General features: G+C 41.0%; 1 protein-coding gene across 2 annotated transcripts in view; it reads left to right on the plus strand.

Moving 5' to 3' along the window:
• The first annotated feature begins 350 nt into the window (after positions 1-350).
• The window catches only part of septin9b (septin 9b), a 69,677-nt gene continuing 49,928 nt past the window's right edge, over positions 351-20,099 (plus strand). The window contains exon 1 of one of the 2 annotated variants that reach the window (XM_026302523.2): positions 351-498. In XM_026302523.2, the coding sequence (XP_026158308.1) occupies positions 477-498 (22 nt within the window). In that variant the 5' untranslated portion in view covers positions 351-476. Of the gene's footprint in view, positions 499-13,883; positions 14,011-20,099 lie in introns of those variants that run through there. The other variant, XM_026302522.1, reaches the window with a different exon arrangement.

Consider the following 20,099-nt stretch of genomic DNA (forward strand, 5'->3'; position numbering starts at 1 on the left):
ATTAAAACATGGGATGAGGTACACTGAATGTCATGCAGCTTCTCCTCAGTCAGGTCACATGTCACAGCTGGACATACATATGTATGTATGCATATGTATATTCAGGATAAGTCTGATGCCAAATATCTGAAGATTTTCCCTTCGCAGAGAATAGATAGCTTCGTCTCCAATTGGGATACGTGCGCAAAGGCGCGTCAGTGCCCTGATCCACCCTCCCCCTCGTGCGCTCACGTTTCTTTTCATCATGTTCGTGCGGTCTCGAGATTCCTCGCATCCTGCTGAAGCGCATCGTCCAGGATCAGCGGATCACACGGCATATCTGGGTCTGCGCTGCCTGCAGTCACGCTGTCCCATCGCGCACCAAAAGCGAAACGCACAGGAAAGTTCGTGAGACGGTGCCAGGCTTCCTCTGAGAACCGAAGCGCCGCTGTTCCCGAGTGAGACTGAGTGAAGACGACCACTGGCAAACCCAGAGTATGAAGAAGACTCCAAATTCAGGTACATATGTTTGTGGGGGGAGAAATACTGAAAAGGACTTTATATTGTTATAGCTGATGACGGTGTGATATCACATTATGGAAAATCTGAATTTATGTGAAATATCAAACTGTGATAACAGCCTTTATCTATGATATTATTTTGATGATTTTCCTGTCAGAGTAAGACCATGCAGGCTCTATATGAATATACAGGATATATATGAAGTCAGTTTACAATAGATGTGATGCTTAAAATGCTCGTTATCTTTCTGCAGAAAGACAACATTTTATCATGTCTTCTTATTTATCTCTTTCCAACTTGTCAAGTTCTTTCACTTTGTTCTTGCCTCCTCTTGTGTTTGTTTTATGGCTGAGCGTACAGCACCCAGGGGAGCACCTTAGGGTCCCCTGGTTATTAAAGCCTGATGTGCATCATCATCTGTCCTTCTCAGTCTGACCTTCTGTGTGGATGCACTGGCCCCTTCAGGCTGTGCTCTCCTCATGGATGCACTGTGTGTGTGTGTGTGTGTGTGTGTGTGTGTGAGTGTGTGTGTGTGTGTGTGTGTGAGTGAGTGAGTGAGTGAGTGAGTGAGAGTGTGCGCGCACGCGCGCACGCTTTGGCCCCATCTGTGCAATCCCCCACGTCTCTCCACGTTTAGGAACATGAGATGGGCTCTGGGGAGGAAAATAAAGTGCTCCACATTAAACAGAAATGTGGCACAAGCTGATGCTGCTGAGACTTGTGTTGAAAACTTGATGCATATTTAACCCCAAGCTTCATAGAAAAGTGGTCATATTCATTGGTACCATAAAAGACATTGTCCACATCAGTTTTTAAGTGATTTTATTCAAATTTATTAAAATGATCAAATTGCAAATAGGTTGTAAGTTTTATGTTCAGTAACATCATATTCAGTGATATAAGGCCTACAGACTGTTGGCCTAAAGTCACTAACGTTTTACAGCTCTCAAGTTATCCTTATTCAGGTCCAGATCTCAAGTCTGTATTTTGAATTTGCAATCTGTCTGTACCATTAACATTAGGCAGGGTCCACATTTGATCATCTGTTGTCTTACTGTCAGAAAAGTAAAAAGTATTAGCCACATGTTTAGCAATGTCGCCAACAGAGCAGCAGCCTGGAGCCTTAAGGAATCAGTGTTTGACCTTTTAGGGAATAGAAATGTGGGAGTGGTCGTACTCAGAGGTGAAGGACTGGCCTGTTTAAGGAGCCTTATCACTAACTGACAGTGTCAGTCTCTGGAGATCCTCAGAGCTGCACCTGCACTGACACGGCACCACTACACAAATGCTGTAAAGCCGTCTACTGTTGTCTTCAGATCAGTAACTTGGTAGGTGGTCAGGCTGCTGTGGAGGTTCGCAGAGGGTCAGTCACTTTAGGAATGTGATAACAGTTTTCAGGCGATATGTCATTGCTTTTTCACAGGTTTCCCAGAAAACAAAGCAAGTCCAGATGTCAGCATATGATCGCGGAGGCTTGGAGGAAATTTGAGCTCTGAGGTTTTTACACACTTTGACCATTAGACCAGCTGGGAGTCTTATCTCTCTCTAAGAAAAGACAAACCCTATGATCAGTCTACTTGAATTCCAAACTCAGTGGCTCCAGTTTTTTATTTATTTATTTTTTTATCTTGACATTTTGAGGTGTCAAAGTGTCTGTCAGGCTGGCACATTTCCTGGCTGAGCTGAGAAAACTGAATTAACAAAACACTCTCCTAGTTATGATCCTTTTTAGAAAAGCTTTTCCCCCAATTCTTCTATGTATTGAACTTAAACCAAGCCCCATAAAAGTAGTGCAATACTTTAATACATGTAATAAAATAAAAAACTGCTTGCAAAAGCAACTTCATAAATAATTTTTTAGCAGTATCCCATAACACTTACACATTTTTGGGAAGCGTGTATTATATCGCTGCTTTCTCAAGTCACCCATGCTAGATGTTACTCTCCAAGTGGGAGCATTGTCTTGTCCTTTCTTAGATCACCAACAAAACTGTGGTGGACTATGAGAGTCCAGTGAGTCATGGAGCTTGTTTGGACCTAATGAACTGGATATGCACATGTTGTTCTGTAGTTTCATGTAATGTGACCCTGAATGAACAGGAAGACCCAGCGGAGTCATTTTTTCTTCTTTTTATTTTCCTACGCATGAGAGAGCACAGTCAGCTGTGCTATATATTCTCATGGCTGGGTCATTTTTGAAAACAGACTTGTCCTCAGCTTGAAAAGGCCCTTTTGTGGTGAGCATTTGCTGGGGGTTGGTTATGTGGATTTGTTGGACTTTCTAACTTTGATATAAACTGAGGAAGCATTTTTGATGTTGAGACACTGACACATGTGGTGGCAGTGAAGTTGACAAAGAATATTTTACATTTTTTAACATCTGCAGTATTTTTAGGGTGTCACATTAGAACTGCTGCCCAGAACATAAACTGATTAGCACAGTGCTGGAGGTCTTAAGGACACATTCCCATCTCTGTCAATGTTACACGGAAATGACTACTTATTAAAATGAGTCAACATCTCAGAGGGAGTAATGGCTAGGATTAGTCAGCTGGATTATACATAGTGGGTGGCACGTACAGATTTTGGCCCACACACACTTCAGTATTTGACTTAACTCAGTTTTATTAGGACTTGCAGTACAAAGGATGTTCTTCTCATGAGAATCAGCCACTTTCAGATCTGCATCAAAACACTTTGATACAAATGTTAGCGTTTCTATCGAGAGGTACAGTTTTCAGTATTATTTACTGAATATCAATCATCAGTATTGTTTTATAATATCAGTGTGTCAAATAAATGTAAAAACAGTGTTAAAGGGGTCAGTATTCATCTCATAGGATCATTTTCAGTCACAATAGGCAGCTGTTTTTAGTCTAGAAGCTCTACAAACCCACTGTACCCTACATGTTTAGCACCAGTCACAGGTGGACACAGATAGGGACTTGCTGGTGGACATAGCTGATCATTTAAAAAGCAGATAATTTGCTCAGGAGTTAGTAAAGAAATATTAAAGGACTTTAAAGGGATTCAAATGATCTGATGTCCCAGCTAACAAAGTGCTATCACTCATGTTAGGGTGCAGTTTTCTTTGCAATGGATTGTTTTGTTTCAGTGGTGACATATTGGTTTTCCAACCATGCACAGGCAAATTCAGGGGACCAGAGGGTTTAACTGGTTTGTTAAAAGTGCTGTGACACTGCAGCATCCATCATGTCATCCATCCTCCCACTGAACCCCAGCAGCAGGTCCCGTAGAGGAGCAGCAGATGAGAAAGTCAATACAGCTCTTTATTTCCCTTTAACAATGGTTCTTCAGTGACAGCTGAGCTAGATTCCCTTCAGTCTGAGTCATATTTTGGCCTGCAATGCCACCACATTCACTACTACTCCCTGCGATAATAAAGCTGTCTGTGGAGACGTTGCTATATTGGGTGTCTATTAAGAGTCAAGCTTTTGAGCTCTGCATTTCATATAATCCTTATCACCTTCAGAAGTGTTGGACTACCTTTGTAAGTCTTCTTTCAGAAGTGGCCTTTAGAAAAGCTCATGGTCTTAGCCCCAGTGGGCTGCCTTAGATACCAGTTATTCAACAAACGTTTCTCTCATTGAGAGCTCTGAACCTTTCTCCCCTTGGCTAAACTTTTCCACAACTATTATCCTAATCCTCTTCCTCCCACTTCAGGAAGTGACACATGGTTTTTGCTCTTTCTGTCAGGGTTTTATCTCTGTTTTTCTCTCGTCACAGCTGAAATTCATATCTGACTAACGTCAGCTTTGGGATGACCTACAGCTAAGTTGCTGAGCCATGCCTCAGCAGTGTACACATCTCTCTGGTGACTAGTCCCTTGTAGTCCCATGCATGGGCACATAAATGCGATGCTGTGACATCATCTGCCACTGTGTCAGCTATAAATAGAGATGGTGGACAATGACCTTCCAGCGTAACAAAGCCTCCTCTGTGAATAACATAAGGATGAAAATGGGACATGTCACTGCTGCTCATCATGATGAGCAGCAAGCCAGCCGTGAACAGTTTTTCTGCATATTCATTAGAGAAACACCTGATGTTACAAGCAGATGCCATTAGAAAAACATAGGCTGATCATAATGGGTGCACTATCTTACTTTCCATTTGGTACTAATGAATATTTGCTGTGGCACAGGAAGTAAGATGTTTTGGCTTGGGTGAGACAGGCTTTGTTGAATGGTCTGTTTAAGCTTAACTTTACATTAAAATTATTAAAATGTTTTCTTTATGCCATAAAAACAGCTTTCCCAAAATATCATGGCACCTTTTTCACTTTCTCTCTCACGGTGTCTCCATTACAGCTTTTGTCCACTAGGGAGCACTGATTAATTTATTTTTCAGCTGTGAATTGTCCTTCCCATATCTGGGTCACATTGTTAAGGACAATCTTATCAAAAAATCATTTTTTAAAACCACAATTTAGCAATAATGGCAAAAGTAGAAAAAAAATCAGGGTAATTGATTGGCTGAAAACTAAGATTATAAAGTAATGCCCACTGCATAATGCTCAGTGAAACACTGTGTAGAAACAGTATGCTTTACACACTCTGTCATTTTGTATTTATTTGGGATGTGTTTCTTTGCCAAGCTCCACTTGAACACAAATCATGGCAGAGCTTGTGTGTGTGTGTGTGTGCGTGCGTGCGTGCGTGCGTGCGCGAGTGCGCGAAGCGTAAGTGTGGAACGTCTGGGTCCGAGTTGTGGATTTAGACATCAGGAGCTTGGCATGCTGATTACAGAGGTCTGAAGCCACAGGGAACCACAGGAACTCTCTTCTCTTTCTCCCTTCCTTCTCTTTCCAGCATCATCTCCCCATCAGTTCAGACTAATTTGCAGAGATAGAGGTGAAAGCAGCAGGCCTCGGACTGATGTGGCTGGGCTCTGTGCCGCATGATAATCATCTAAATCACATAGCTTTCCTCCTCTGATCCACGGTCTTGTTTAAGCTTACCTTTATTTAATTAGCTAACACACAGTTAAGCAGTGAGGATTCTAACCTACAACAAGCACACTGAGGTACATTACACACAACAATTAAGCACTTCTGACAGACTTAACTAATTTAATATGATTTTATGAAGCCAGCATTTCGGCTGGTTTTATTCAAACCCCTCAAAGCCCCCCCAAAAAAATCCTGCAGGATGGATGAAATGAAAGATGCCAGGACTCCCACGGTGACTGCAATATCCACACATTGTTCCCTGATTTATCGATTGCTACAACAGACCCCTTCTTTCTTGCAAAGGATCTTGAACTTCGAGGATATCCCATTTTACAGAGCATGCTGCCAGCTCCATCTCACATCTAATGATTCCCTTATGGTGAGGAGGAAATAGCCAGCAGTATTACCACAGCCATGCTGGGACAGACAGACATACAGACTGCACTACTAGCACTTTTACAGCCTTCAACAGTCCAACTGACCTGAAAGTGGGATTTAAATTGTCAGAGAACTGGAAGAGAGGAGCCTATGTGAGTTATAGCTTAAAGGGATGGGGTTTTCTGTGAACTGGATTTGACTGGACCAAGCGTGTGAGTGTGCCTCTGTGTGTCTGTGTATACTGTGTGTGTCTTAAGTAGAAGGGTCTTGTATTGGTTCTGGTCATTATTTCTTTCTGGTTCTTGCAGAGAAGAGGTTTAGTGCATCTCAGAGCATATTGAAAGTTGTGCCACTTGCTGACTCAGCTCCGTTTGGTCATGAGTTTTGCAATTTGTTTTGACTACTGATTTTATGATCAGTGAAACATCTTCAGTTGTTAACATTTTATGATAGGCTGTTCACTGTTTTGCATGAACTGGAGGAAGTTAGTTTCTTCCTCATTTCAGATTCTTGTGTTTTTAGCCATGTTAGTGCCATGGCTTTATGTTGGTTGGTTGGTCCATTCTCTCGGTCCAGGATGAAATATCTCAGCATCGGTTAGATGAATTGCTAGGAATTTTTTTTATTAAAATGTTGTTACCATTCTTGTATTATCTTAAAACACCTCTATATTTAAGTGTAGCGTCACAAAAATGGAAAGAAACTTGTCGGAACAAATAAATTCCTATTTCAATCAGTCCAGGTAACACAGCATTTTACTTGAATGAATCACAGTGTAGTTTTACACTTTTTCTTGTTTTCTATATTGTATGTAGCTACAAGAACTCTGAATTAGGCTGCAAGCGCTTCTAAAATGCAAATGATGCTGTGGCGCAACACATTCTGTGTGAACACTATCAACACCAGAGCTGTTTTTGGTGCTCTGCTAATGTGCTGCTCATCTGAAACAGGATGTGATGGGCTGGAACTGCAGGGCAAGACAGGCTAAATTAAGAGACAACAACAACAAGATGCAGGTGAGGGAGAATACCAACATATACCCTGGGCAGAGGTGGCAGTTACTTGTTTTTACTTTAACCTTATCAACATTTTATGAAATGAGCTATGGAAACCATAAAGGTGTAATAAGTAAACTGAAATCCCAAAGGGTCTTTCCCGACACAAATTCAGAGAATGCATATAAATGTTTACAGTTATTGAGTCCAGGCTCACTTTATTCACTTCACCCAGCTGGCCAGCAGTTTTGTGCACCTCAGCGTGGAAATACCAGACCAGAGGACAGGAAGCTGACTGTGTGACTGTGTTACTGAGTGATACGGCTTCCATTTATACCTGAAATACATTGTTTCCTATTTATGACTGAGTTTGTCAGACAACAACAGACCACCTCTCATGCATTTCCCTCCTCCAGCGCTCAGATTCAGTGGAAATTGTTTGTGAGACCATGTGGCTGCCATCAAGCCAGGCTAGGAAGTCTGATTGGAAAATGGGGGTACAATCAGACCTTCTTATTCCCAGATTGCTGTAATGATGCGTACTTACAGTCTAATAGTGTCTGAATAACCTCTGGGCTTATTCCATGTTTAAGATGATTGTTTGTCAGAATTCAATTCAATTCAATTCAATTAAATTTTATTTGTATAGCGCCAAATCACAATACAAATCATCTCAAGGCACTTTACAAAAACTAAAACTAAAAACCCAACAATTCCCTTATGAGCAAGCACTTGGCGACAGTGGAGAGGAAAAAACTCCCTTTAACGGAAGAAAAAAACCTCCAGCAGAACCGGGCTCAGTTTGGGCGGCCATCTGCCTCGACCGGTTGGGGTGAGTGGATAGAGCAGAGAGAAAAGAACAGCAACAATAAACAACAAATAGACACTACAGGTTGGTGGGGCCAGTAACTGCACATCAGCGATATACAGCTCCAGGACCAGGGACACCTGCAGAAGGTACAGAGAGAGAGAGAGAGAGAGAGAGAGGGAGGGAGAGAGCACAAACTAGGGGAGAGAGAGAGCACAAGGTTAGTAACATTCAATGGTGGAATATACATGAGGTGGGAGAGAAGGGGGGGGGGGGGGTAGGGTAGGGGAGCTCAGTGCACCAATGGTCCTCGGGCAGTCTAGGCCTATAGCAGCATAACTAACTAAGGGATGGTTCAGGGTTGCCTGAAGCCAGCCCTAACTATATGCTTTGTCAAAGAGGAAGGTTTTAAGTCTAGCCTTAAAAGTACAGAGAGTGTCTGCCTCCTGAACCCAGGCTGAGAGCTGGTTCCACAGGAGAGGAGCTTGAATTCCAGATTTAAAATATAATCTTGCAGCTGTTGTAAACTACTGAAAAGCATCTTCTGTGCAATCTGCTGTAAGAAGCAAGGATCTTGGTGATTTTTGGATTTACCCTGTAATTCAGGTGAATATAATTTTCAAAATGCGAAGTGAAATCGTTCTGGATCAAGTGGTATGAGCTCTGTGTTTACACAAATGTGTTTCCTCGTTTGCATGAGATCATGGGGTCTGCTGCTAAATTTGGCTTGTGTAGATGAGTGATGTGAAGAGTTGTGTCGTCCCTGTACATGCCCCAGGTTGGATGTGTAGGCTGGAGCAGCAGCGGACACAAATGGTCTCTCTGTGCATGTGTGTGGGTATGATGGAGATGAGGAAGGAGGAAGATGAGGTCGGCGTAGTGCTCTGGTGAGGTCATCAGACTGTGGCTAGGAGCACCACATCACAGTTTTCTCTTTTTTTTTTTTTTTTTTTCCACCATCTCCTACGTGAAGACAGGATGGTTGAACCTCTGCTGTTAGGTTTGGAGGAAGGAGGATCTTGTGGGTATTTTAGGGATTATATAGAATGTCTGTCTAATGTATGTGAATATATGTGTCTGCATTGTAAGAATTACATTAGTGGCATAAATGACGATGTTTCTGTGGCATGTCTGAATACTTTTATCCAGATTTATTCTTGTGCATTAAAAAGTTAAAGCAGTAAGGGAACTTGCTTATCATGGACCCCAGCTGTGGATCTGAGCAATCCTATAGCTCACATGCACTTCCTCGAAATTGAACTACACAGACTAACTGAGGCATAAAACCAAGATGTGGAGACCACTATATCTGTGTTTTCTCCTAGAAGTTTCTAATGCCATTGAAGATTGATAGTTAAGAGAATTTAAGCTTGAAGGAAAGCTCTCTCAGAGTCCTGTCCATGCAAAGCTTTTACCTCACCTTAATACAGATGAAATCATGTAAGTGATTACTATGTTGAATGTGTGTGTGAATGTTTTCGTGTGTCAACCCATGTCATAGACTGGTGACCTGTTCAGGGCTCCAGTGTAAGTATCTTATGGACTGGATGGATGGATGATTACTTTTTGGATAAAAATAAAGAGCGATATAATATACTAATATACAATACATCAAGTTTCTGTTGCAGAAGTGCTATCAATGGTGAAATCCACAGCTGGACTATAAATTAGAATAACATTGAAAGTACAATGTAAATGACGCGTACACTGGATCGCAGGTATAATGTGTAAGTGCAGGAATCAGGGGTTGCCACATTACTTGGTGTGGTATGACAAACATATCAATTAAAGATACTTTCTTTGATTTAAGCAGCTGACAGTAACATAACCTAGAAAAACATTTCTGCAGGATATCTTTAGGAAAACACTTAAACAGTGATATCTGTTATTAGAGGGTTTATAAGGGAAGTGTTGGGAAAAAGTGCTTAGGCCATTTTGTGTCTGATTAAAGTGTGTACATGCAGGAGTAGCTTGACTTCCATCCGCATTATGTGGGTGTGTTAGTCTGAGAAATTTGATTTAGTGCAAATTCAGAATGCATTACGTGGATGAGTGTCCTCACAAAGCTAGAAATAGGAGTTTGTGCATGTGTGTTTGTGTGTGCTTTTAAATGTGTTTTTCACCCCTGAAGACACAAGCAGCTTCAGCTCCTCTTCCTCCTCATCTTATCTCCTCTCTTCTTTCCCTCCATTTAGCCCTTTCACTGCTCCCCCACTCTTCTCCTTCTTCCTACTCTTCTTTCTCCTTCACTGTGCATTGCTGCCCTGCAGGCGTCCCTTTAGTATTGGCTGGCATGCTGGTGAGGGTTTTTTTTTTTTTTTTTTTTTTTTTCTTTTTCTTGACTGTTATATAAAACAAATTTACCATGTTTGACTCATGCATTTGGACAAAGGTCGTGCTCTGAAGGGACAGCTTACATTAATGTGCACTCCAAGGCTCACCATCCACCTTAATCAATGTGTAACACACAATTTTGTTTTGTTTTCGCATGAGTGAACAAGCGCACGTGTCTGTCTGCGCCTCATGACCATCTGTCTCGTCTGGTGCAAATATAGGTTACATGTTAGTTTTATGTGTAAGCCAAAGGAAGAGAGCTGCTGTGTGTGTGCGTGTGTGCATGCTTGCGTGCGTGCGCGTGTGTTCAGAGGATGTGCTGTCATGAAAGCTCAATCTGCTCAGACTACATTTTGAGTTTGTAGGCATGCGTGTGTGTTCATATGCATTTTACAAGTTCGTGCGGTGGGAGGGTCTGGCTGTATGTGATGAGCAGCTTGGGATGAGGGAGAGGGAAGTGATGAAAGGTACGAGTGAGGATCTGTCTTCTTTACATCAGGTTTATCTCAATTATGTCCTTCACATAATTGGAGAAGCTCAAACAGCTTTGTTTACTGTAAACTGCCCAAAGTGTCTTTTTACCTCAAGAAGTACTGACATTTTGGACAAGTAGTTTAAGCTCAAAGTAGAAAATAGTAGAAGTATTTTTTTTTTTTTTTTTTTTGTAGCTGTGGAGAAAAGCTGAGGACACAAAATAATAAATATTAATGTGAGGTTTACTCACTGGAATAATATGTTACAATAAGCAAAATATAATACCCAAAATAAGCCACATTGAAGTGTTTTTTAAGGAAAACATTTTTAGCCTTAAATGTATAGTTATCTTTTTTAATAATGGAAAATATACATATATAAAAGACCAAAGTAGGTTATGTGCAATTATTATCGCAATCACTAATAATTAAATGAAATAACAAAATGTCACAAACATTCATTACAAAATAATTTTCCCATGTCTCAATTTTTATGTAAAATAAATCATATTGTGTGTGTGAGAGAGAATCAGGGATAGCTTTACAGACAGACCGAAAGTGTTTATATGATTATGCTTTCATGTATGTGTGGGTGAACAGGCTACTGCTCTTTGTTCAGAGGCCAGTGGATCACACTGTAGGGTGGACCTGTGTTGTAGATTTGAGATTTGTGCACTGTGAGCTGTAAGGTCTTATATAGACAGGTGTGTGCCTTTCCTAATCAAGTCTAATCAGTTTAATTAAACACAGCTGGACTCCAATGAAGGAGCAGAACCATCTCAAGGAGGATCAGAAGAAATGGACAGCATGTGAGTTAAATATGAGTGTCACTGCAAAGGGTCTGAATACTTATGACCATGTGATATTTCAGTTTTTCTTTTTTAATAAATTTGCAAAAATTTCTACATTTCTGTTTTTTTCTGTCAAGATGGGGTGCTGAGTGTACATTAATGAGAAATAAAATGAACTTTTTTGATTTTGGCAAATGGCTGCAATGACACAAAGAGTGAAAAATTTAAAGGGGTCTGAATACTTTCCGTACCCACTGTATGTGGGACCTTGTGTTTGTATGTTTTGCATATGAGAGTAAGTCCACAAATGCATGAGCACATGTGTGTTTCATGTGTTTTGTTTTTTTTTTTGTTTTTTTTTTTACCCTGAGTCTGTGATTAACTGGAGCTTTTTATGTTTGGAAAATGATCACAAGACAGAAAGAGCCAGAGGCCAAAAGAGACACGTCTCTATTTTTAAACCCCACTTGTCGCAGCACCAGCATCCTGCTTTCCATATGGATTCAGCACCAGAAGTCTCATTTAAATCCTGTAGTTCCAGCTTCTGCTTTGCTTTAACATTAAACAGAAGTTTGCATCTGGTCACTGTGTGCATATGGCTGTACTTCTGCTGAATTAAATTTATAAATTATATAAGAGTTGCATATAATAAGAGTTTAACTCCCTAAAAAAGGTTCAATGTGTAATATTCAGAGTGGTCTATTAGCAGAAAAGGAATATATTTATCATAAATAGGTTTTCATTAGTGGGTGATTACTGAAAATACCAACCATTGTATTTTCTTAATCTTATAATGAGCCAGTGAAAGGATGCATTCCTTTCACTGATGCAGCTATGTCAACACAATATGTTTCTACAGTAGCCCAGAAATGACAAACCAAACACTGGCTCTAGACAGTGTATTGTGTTTTATTTTAACGTTGACGGCCACCGTGCCCTCCTTTGCACGTGGAAACAGGGGAGTGGGGTATGAGGGAGTACTCAGAAGGATGCATTTTCTGTAATGTTCATATTCTGCAATCTCACCACAAAATGCCGCTATATTTTCACATTGCACCTTTTAAACTTTCCATATTTATATGAAAATAAATAGTCACCATAATGGCTAGAAACCTAACTGACATGTTTTATATAGCCTAGTATATATGACTCACACACTAATAGTCATTCCAGACAGATGTATGTAAAACGCAATACATACATCTTTATATATTGTTTACAATCATAGTCAGAGAGCCTTATTGGAGCCATAACTACCCAAATTCATAGAGTGTAGTTACACTTAAATACCCCTGATATGCTTCCTCTTTCTGCTTCTCCTCACTTCTCTATGGTGGATGTCAAAAAAGGCCCCAGGACTGCAGGGGAATGGGAGCACTGTGTGTGTGTGCGTGTGTGTGTGTAAGGTTCAGGGTGCTCATGCATGTACGTATGTTGTATGTATTACGAAAAAATGTGATGATTCTTTCTCTGATGAGCCCTAAAAACACACACAGACACAGGTCTCACCCGACAAAGACATTCTTATTGCCTTCAGCTGCCTGTGCATGTTTCAGAGGTCCTACATACATAAATGAGTGTGTGTGTGAGTTTGCTTTGTGCCATGTTTAGTCATATATAGTTTTTTTGCTTTCTGTAAATCTGGAAGCCATGTATTGAGGGGGGATGTTTCCTTTAAGAAAGAGGAAGAAGAAGTAAGTTGTTGAGCTGTGCTTTCTTCTTCTCTTCCTGGAGCAAAAACAAAGATGTGTGTGTGCGTGTGTGTGCGTGTGTGTGCGTGTGTGTGTGTGTGTATTTTCTTTGCCGCTTGCTAAGTGGCCTTGTCCTTGTCAAGCTTAAAGTTGAGGGTCACAGAGACCAGAGAGCCTCTCTGGTAACTTCATAGATGTTTTTTTTTTTTTTTTTTAAAGCTGGTTTTGGGCCAATGATTAGTGATGCATTCGGTCTGTAACAAATGTCAGGTCATGTCCTATCAAAGTGACAAGTTGTCTTGCTTGCTGTAAACAGTCCTTATTGAGAAGCACTTTACACAAGAACACTGTTTCTCATCAGTCTTAGTAGAATACTCTTTAGTCTACTTATAGTCAATCAGCAGTTGGTTTCGTGGCTTTCTGTATGTTTCGAAACCCTGACTAGTAAAGTGATGACAACATAGTAGGAGTGTGGGTTTTTGGTCTCAGCTGCTGGGCTTATTTGCTCTTCTTATGAGTGGATTGAGTTTATTTTCTGATGAAGGGCTTTGGTGAAATGAGCTTAAACTCTAGTTCCTAAACACAAATTTCAGCTTTAGTGTAAGCAGAGCTAAAGAGCACAGGGAGAGCAGCTTTAGTATCGAGGGATTAACCGAATGTTGGAGAAAGAAAAGGGAGAAAACAGGAAAAGCATTAGTTTATGTGTTTGGGAGGAATGGCTGCATCATATGTGCCTAAGAGACAGAGAGTTATGAGAGAGAGCAATGAAAGCAAGCGAGAGGGGACTCCATATTACTAGCACATGGCTGTGGACGTCTGCTTCGTTCATTTGTTATCCTGACAGACTGAAGACATTAAAACTTGGAAGTAAGAGCAAGGGAGACAGAGGGAGAAAAAGAAGGGAGGAGAGAGAGAGAGAGAGGGTTGCGACAGGGTGACTAAGTCGGGAGAAAGGGGAAGTCTCCGCTGAAGAAAAAGGGAGGGAAGTAAGGTAGGAGAGAAAAAGGAGAGGTTACATGTGGCTGTTTGAGATAGTCGTAGAGTTATGGAGCGAGACAGAATAGCTGGTAAGTTGTTGCTTTTTCCATTATGTTCGACAGTTTAACAGTGAGACATTTTCCCTCAGGGGGGTTTCTTGTTTCTTTGTTAGACTCCAGGGGAAGCAGCTTCTAAGTGGTGGCAGCAGTCGACTTGAAGCCACTCTGGTTTTGTTTGCTTTGCTCGCTCACTTGTGAGCACAGTTGTTTTGAGACCCCTGCCTGTGTGTTTACATGTCCACTTTACCTGTCTGATGTATTGCTCATTGATGCTGAGACCTCATGACGTTTCTTCTCTTGTTTTGACTGACTGAACAACCACAGCTCAAACTTACACTATTTCTGAGTAATTAACATGCGCAGAGTAAATCAGTGAATAAACCTCATGTGATTAGCTGGTAAAGACGACTTCCCAGAATGAGTCGACATAATCTTCCGGTGGAAAGTAGCTGCTGTGCTGTGAGTGACTTGTCTTGGGTCTGTTTTACAGTTGACCCATGTACTGATCACCATTACAGTCCGTCAATAGATGAAGTCAAATCTTCATGCCATCCTCACATGATTGGACTCTGAGCTGAAGATTCTGCTTGGGACACATGAGCTTTACTCTTAGGAGTGAGGGCAGGGATTGTCTGTTGGTTAATATCATCTGGGTTTTTGACTGACAGCAGACACATCTGACACAGAGTCTGCCTACTGTAGCTTTTTAACTCTGTCTTGCTCTGCAGCTTCGGGCATGGCTCTTATTTCCTTCCCTCGGTAACTCTTCACTGATGTTAATGTCTGGTGTGTTCAGTGCTAATCGAGACTCACTGAAACCTCTGCTCAGGCCCATATGTGCTCAGTCTGCACTGAGAAGATAAGCCTAATCCAGCATCTTACGGTGGTTAAGGTTGGCCATCAGGCTGAGTGACACTCATTAATAAGGTGTCTGGGCTCAGCGAGCCACATGAGGTGTGCAGATACACCGCACACCTACTTTGGTCACCACTTGGTGGCAGTGTTGTGTTGGCATTTTGTTCTCTTTGGTGCAACCACCATTTCCCTAGGTTCTGTGAAATTTTCCATGGGGATGATTCATATTTTGCAGACAAGGATTTTTTTTTAATGGGAGCTGGAGGAATTTAGCAAAGACCGACTCCAGTGGGGGTGAGTGCAGCTTAGCAGAGAGGAGAGGTGCTTCAATGTTTTTTATATTTATTTATTTTGACAGTACTTCTCCCCTCACTCATTTCAATTGAGGAAGTCCTGCACGGGTTGAGCTGCTTCCTGGTTTTCAGCCCATGTTGCGTGGTTCTGTTTGTATTGGTTGTCGTGACTACAGCCGCTGCCCCCCTACCCCAGCCACCCAGAGCCCTTCAGACTTTGTTTTTGACAGGAGCTGAGCCAAAGTTGGCATTATTGGGCTCCTGAATGTGTATGCAACTGAACACCTCCAAAGCTCCTTTTCCTCACCTGTTGAGGATTACAATCAGCGTTGTGTTCAATATGGCATGTCATCTACCATGACTGTCCCATGTGGTCACCACATTGACTTGATCTAATTGCTAACTGGTGACGCATTCTTTAAATATACAACAAAGGGAAAAGAAAACAAATGATTCAGTCTGGAAATGAGAGGAATAGTTGTGTCATATTGCTTTGTGCTCTGCCAATTAAACAGGAAGAAAACCAGTGTCTTGTGTGTTGAGATGACACTAATTGCAGCATTTGTGTGACCCATTTATCGTGAGTATAGCTGCACTTCAGTTGTTGGAGTCCAGGAGTTGAAATGGGATATTTGCAGCCTTGATAGTTTTTGATGGGACCTGTTGATACACTGCTTTGGGGACAATTGTTGATTCAAATCTGATGGCTTTTGTCTCTGTCAAGTATAAATGTGAGTGAATGTTGCTTTTAAATTGGCCTTTAATTTAATGGTACTTTATTGGTACTGCATGTGACCTTTATTATTAGCTGAATCCAGTAAATGTAAGATCTGTCTTCCATTTCCCCTTTTCTCAAAATTATCTACAGCTTTAGAGGTGCTGATGCGTCCACCCAGCACCCTGTATACCCTCATCCTGAAACACATGTGCACAGAATCCTCACAAACCCCCACAAGCACACATTAACCCAGAGTTAAAGTAAATCATGGAAATCACTCAACTCCCTATGTTTCATAAAAGAAGTGTACAGGATTTCCTCCATGAGTAAACGCCCTGCAGCTCTCCTCCCCCTGCCCTGCCAGTATCTCACCTCATATTGTTTCTCAGATTATTATTTACTAATGATAAGTGAGGGAGCTATGAAAACAGCCAACACAGGGAGTACAGGAAACTGAGTGGGAAGCCCCACCTTCAGTCATCCTGAGGGAGGATTTCTGACAGGTGACATTATTCACCATGATGGAAACACCAAGCTAGGGGTGAAACAACACAGATAAATGAACTCCCTCTGTGAAAGCACATTCAGGTGATTGTTTACAAGTAGCTCAACTTCATGGTGTTAATATAGTCTGAGGAATATGAACTCAAATGCCACAGGATACATTTCTGCTCATTATTATAGTCTTATTGTACTATAGACTTTTGATAATGAAGCACATTTCCATAAATTCACATGAAAGATGTGCTTTTTAAACATAATAATAATAATAATAACTGGACAGCACTTTACACTAAATGTTCTCTAAATGTTGCTACAATGCTTTCATTCCCAAACTCATCTCAATAACAGAGATGTATTTTTCAAGCATTGCAATACAAAACAGTATTCATTAAAATACTTTATTCATTAAAAATGTCAAGTATTTAAAATAAATAGTTTAGCACAGTAAGGGATTCTTGGCTCTATATATTTTGTGCAAAGAATTATCACTTTCATCTTTTATTTTCTTTTGCATTTCAGGGAAGAAATTGGTTTTGCAATCAAATTTCAGCAGCATGTGATGTTTAAAAGTAAGAGTAGAGATGTGTGCAGACCTTCAGCTTTACCTTTGTAATATTTCACAGTTGCACAGACAGGAAGCCAAATGCGCAACCTCTAATCTTCGTAGTGACATGTTTGCAATTTATCAGCAGTTGAACTTTCATGTGCTGCCAGGATTGTTTGTTTGCACCAAACTATCACATAGACTTCATAGATCAGTGTTACACATGTCACAGCTCCCCTGCACACTGAGTAACATCCTGGTCTTAAAACCACTGGAGTCTTAAGGCTGCCAGCATAAAATGTCTACATTGCTTTTAGGCCAAAAAACCAGGCAGATAAAAACATTAAATTATTTGCAAAACAAAGTAGGTATTTCTAAGGAGATTACATACATTCACAGCCAAGGCTTACTCTTTTCAATGATAGTAGCTTTAACCAATAACTGTCATAAAAATGAAATCATGTGCATGGTATGTGAGTAGTGGCATAGAAAAATCTGGAGTAAAACAAGGACAAGCCTACTCTCAGTGAATTCCACACAGTTTTTATCTTGAAATCTTCAGTTGTTTGTATTTTTCCTTTCTCTGGATTTGTGTAGCGGTTTCCCTACTATGCTTAACTGCACAATATTTCTGCAGTGACAGCGTGTTATTTAGGCTGTGCAACAGTAAGTGAATATATTCCACTAACCTTCAAGACAAGTAATTTTGTCACGCTCCCTGGACAAACCGATCATCTTTAAAAGGTGTCATTTAGATAAACGCTGAAACCACGTACATTAGTTCATCTAGACAAATATAAGCAACACTTAAACAGAGTGTGGTTTTGTGCAACTTCCTGCCAATAAATATTTGTGGCTCTGCTGAATTCTTGTTTGTTTTAAAATGACCAAGCAACAAAGACTGAAATCTGAGGTATATTATAGATATCTACAACATCATAATAATATAGAAAACAAGGAGATGTAATTACTGATGTGCACAAATGTGACATTTTACACAACATTATTAATTTGTTCCAAGGGCCATTCATCATTTTCTGCATGTAAGAGATAGATATTGTGTCTTGATATTGTAAATCTGTAAAGACTGGGAATTCATGGTCTTTTTCAACCTACAAATTGAATAACAAATCCCACAAAGATGAGTTCAGAATGAGTTGTTAAATCTGACAACCGTGCAGATAAAAACATTAAATTATTTGCAAAACAAAGTAGGTATTTCTAAGGAGATTACATACATTCACAGCCATAATTACTGATATTAACAAGATACACATCAAGCACAACTCTGGAGTCCCCCTGTGGGGTGAGTGGTTTTGGTTAAGCAGTTATGTGCTCTGTCTTCTGTGTGCAAAGGCCTCTGTGTTTACGGTGCTATTTCAGGGGCATGAGACCAACACACATGCAAACACACTCGTCTACAGTCGAAGAACTACATTAACACATGTATGCACAAGCATGTATTCGCATAGCGCTACTCATGGTGTGGGACACACACATATACACACTTCTCCAAATCTTGTTTTAGAGCTTTCCCTCAGTCTTTTGCAGCCAGCTGTATGAATCCCTGTTTAGATACTGTAACTACAAACTGGTACGAGAAGGTGTGTATTTCACACACTGTGTTTTGGTTTACTACAGTACAGTACTACAGTACATAGCTACGAGGATGCTTGATGCACAATGTGTGCTTTGTTACTAAGATGGACTCAAAGCTTAATTGCACAACACATGAGATCAAGTATCTCAGGGGACTGATATTCTCCCCAGTAAATGTTCCTGGCTGATGGATTTAGGATACACTCTGTGCATAATGTATATACCATACTCTGTTTTTTTTATCCTGAGATACCTTCATAGCAGTTTGTTATTCTGTGTTGCCTCTGAGGTGTTGGGCTGAGACACTGTTGGATTGGTTTAGCATCATTAGTGCGCCTTAAAATGGAGCTGTTCGTTCAAATTGGATTTCTAAAGTACTTGCAGCCTGTGAAAGTGCCAAAAATGGTTTGTGTGGCTTTTTGCCTTTCATTGAGTGAAAAACAGCGTGTAATTTGTGATATCTGATATGTGACAGTATCTTTCCACTATCTGGAAGTGAATATGCCAGCTTTCTGTGGCCCTTGGTTTAGTTTAGTTAGATTAACTATGTAGACCCAGCATCCACATTGACTGTTTTCACATTAATCATTGTTGTGGATGACCCAGGACCAGGGATAAGTCATCACAAATCTCTGTTGCAATCACATGTGGTTCTAAACAGGAAGCTGTGAAAAGCCGGTCAGTCATAACCAATCAGTAATTACAGCAATAACATCACTATTGCTCTGTTTCTGTGGTCGAAGAAACAAACTATGCAAACTACATACAATACGTGTCTCACAGGGATGCAGTGGAAGTGGTTAAAGAAATACAAGGATAACTTTCCTATTTCATCGCTAGTTTACGTTATCAACACCTTTTCAACAACGTTTCTTTGTCAGTCTGAAGAATAGTCATCAGATTGGCCACAGCAGCTTCAAGGACGACTAGTATAACCATACCCACCACATCAAAAGGCCAGCTTGTCATCGGGGTCCCTCCCTAAAGGAATGCAGCAGTACTAGATTACCTGGTCAGATGTGTCCACCAAGCTCACATTCCCATGTTCTTCCTGATAACATGGCGTCACAGAGGGCAGGCTGGTGCATGAATCACCATCTGATTGCCCAGAGGCACCATCATATATCCCAAATGTCAACTTTCTCCAGGAAGCGTCTCAGGTTTTTCTGTCACAGCGGTGCAACTCCTGCAGAAGTGACTACACTCTAATTAACATGCCAGCAAGTTCGGAGAGGTTGTTTACTCTGAACTGAAGCCTCGTGCTCTCACTGTTTTTCACAGTGAAACCAGCCCTTCTGAAGGCGATTTGAAAAGCCATAGCTGTAACAGGGGGTCCTGTGTGATTGCAGGTTAGCGTGGTTAGAGTGACTGTGTGACATCTCGTCTGCTTTTGCTGTCAGAGCTGCTCAGAGGCTAAATGAGAAAATCGACCCTGAGAGCCACTTTGGCTGAAAAGGGTCTCAGGCTATGACAGGGTCTGGTGTCTGCGTGAATGCTTGCGTGTGCATGTACAATTGGGGGGGTGCAAGACTCACACAGGACATGAGGAAGAAGGGGGAGTGTGTTTCTAGCTACGGGGAGGGGAGGGGAAGGGAGGAGGCTTGGC

The sequence above is a fragment of the Mastacembelus armatus genome, chromosome 1 (assembly GCF_900324485.2).
Source record: "Mastacembelus armatus chromosome 1, fMasArm1.2, whole genome shotgun sequence".
In the NCBI taxonomy this organism is placed as follows: Eukaryota; Metazoa; Chordata; class Actinopteri; order Synbranchiformes; family Mastacembelidae; genus Mastacembelus; species Mastacembelus armatus.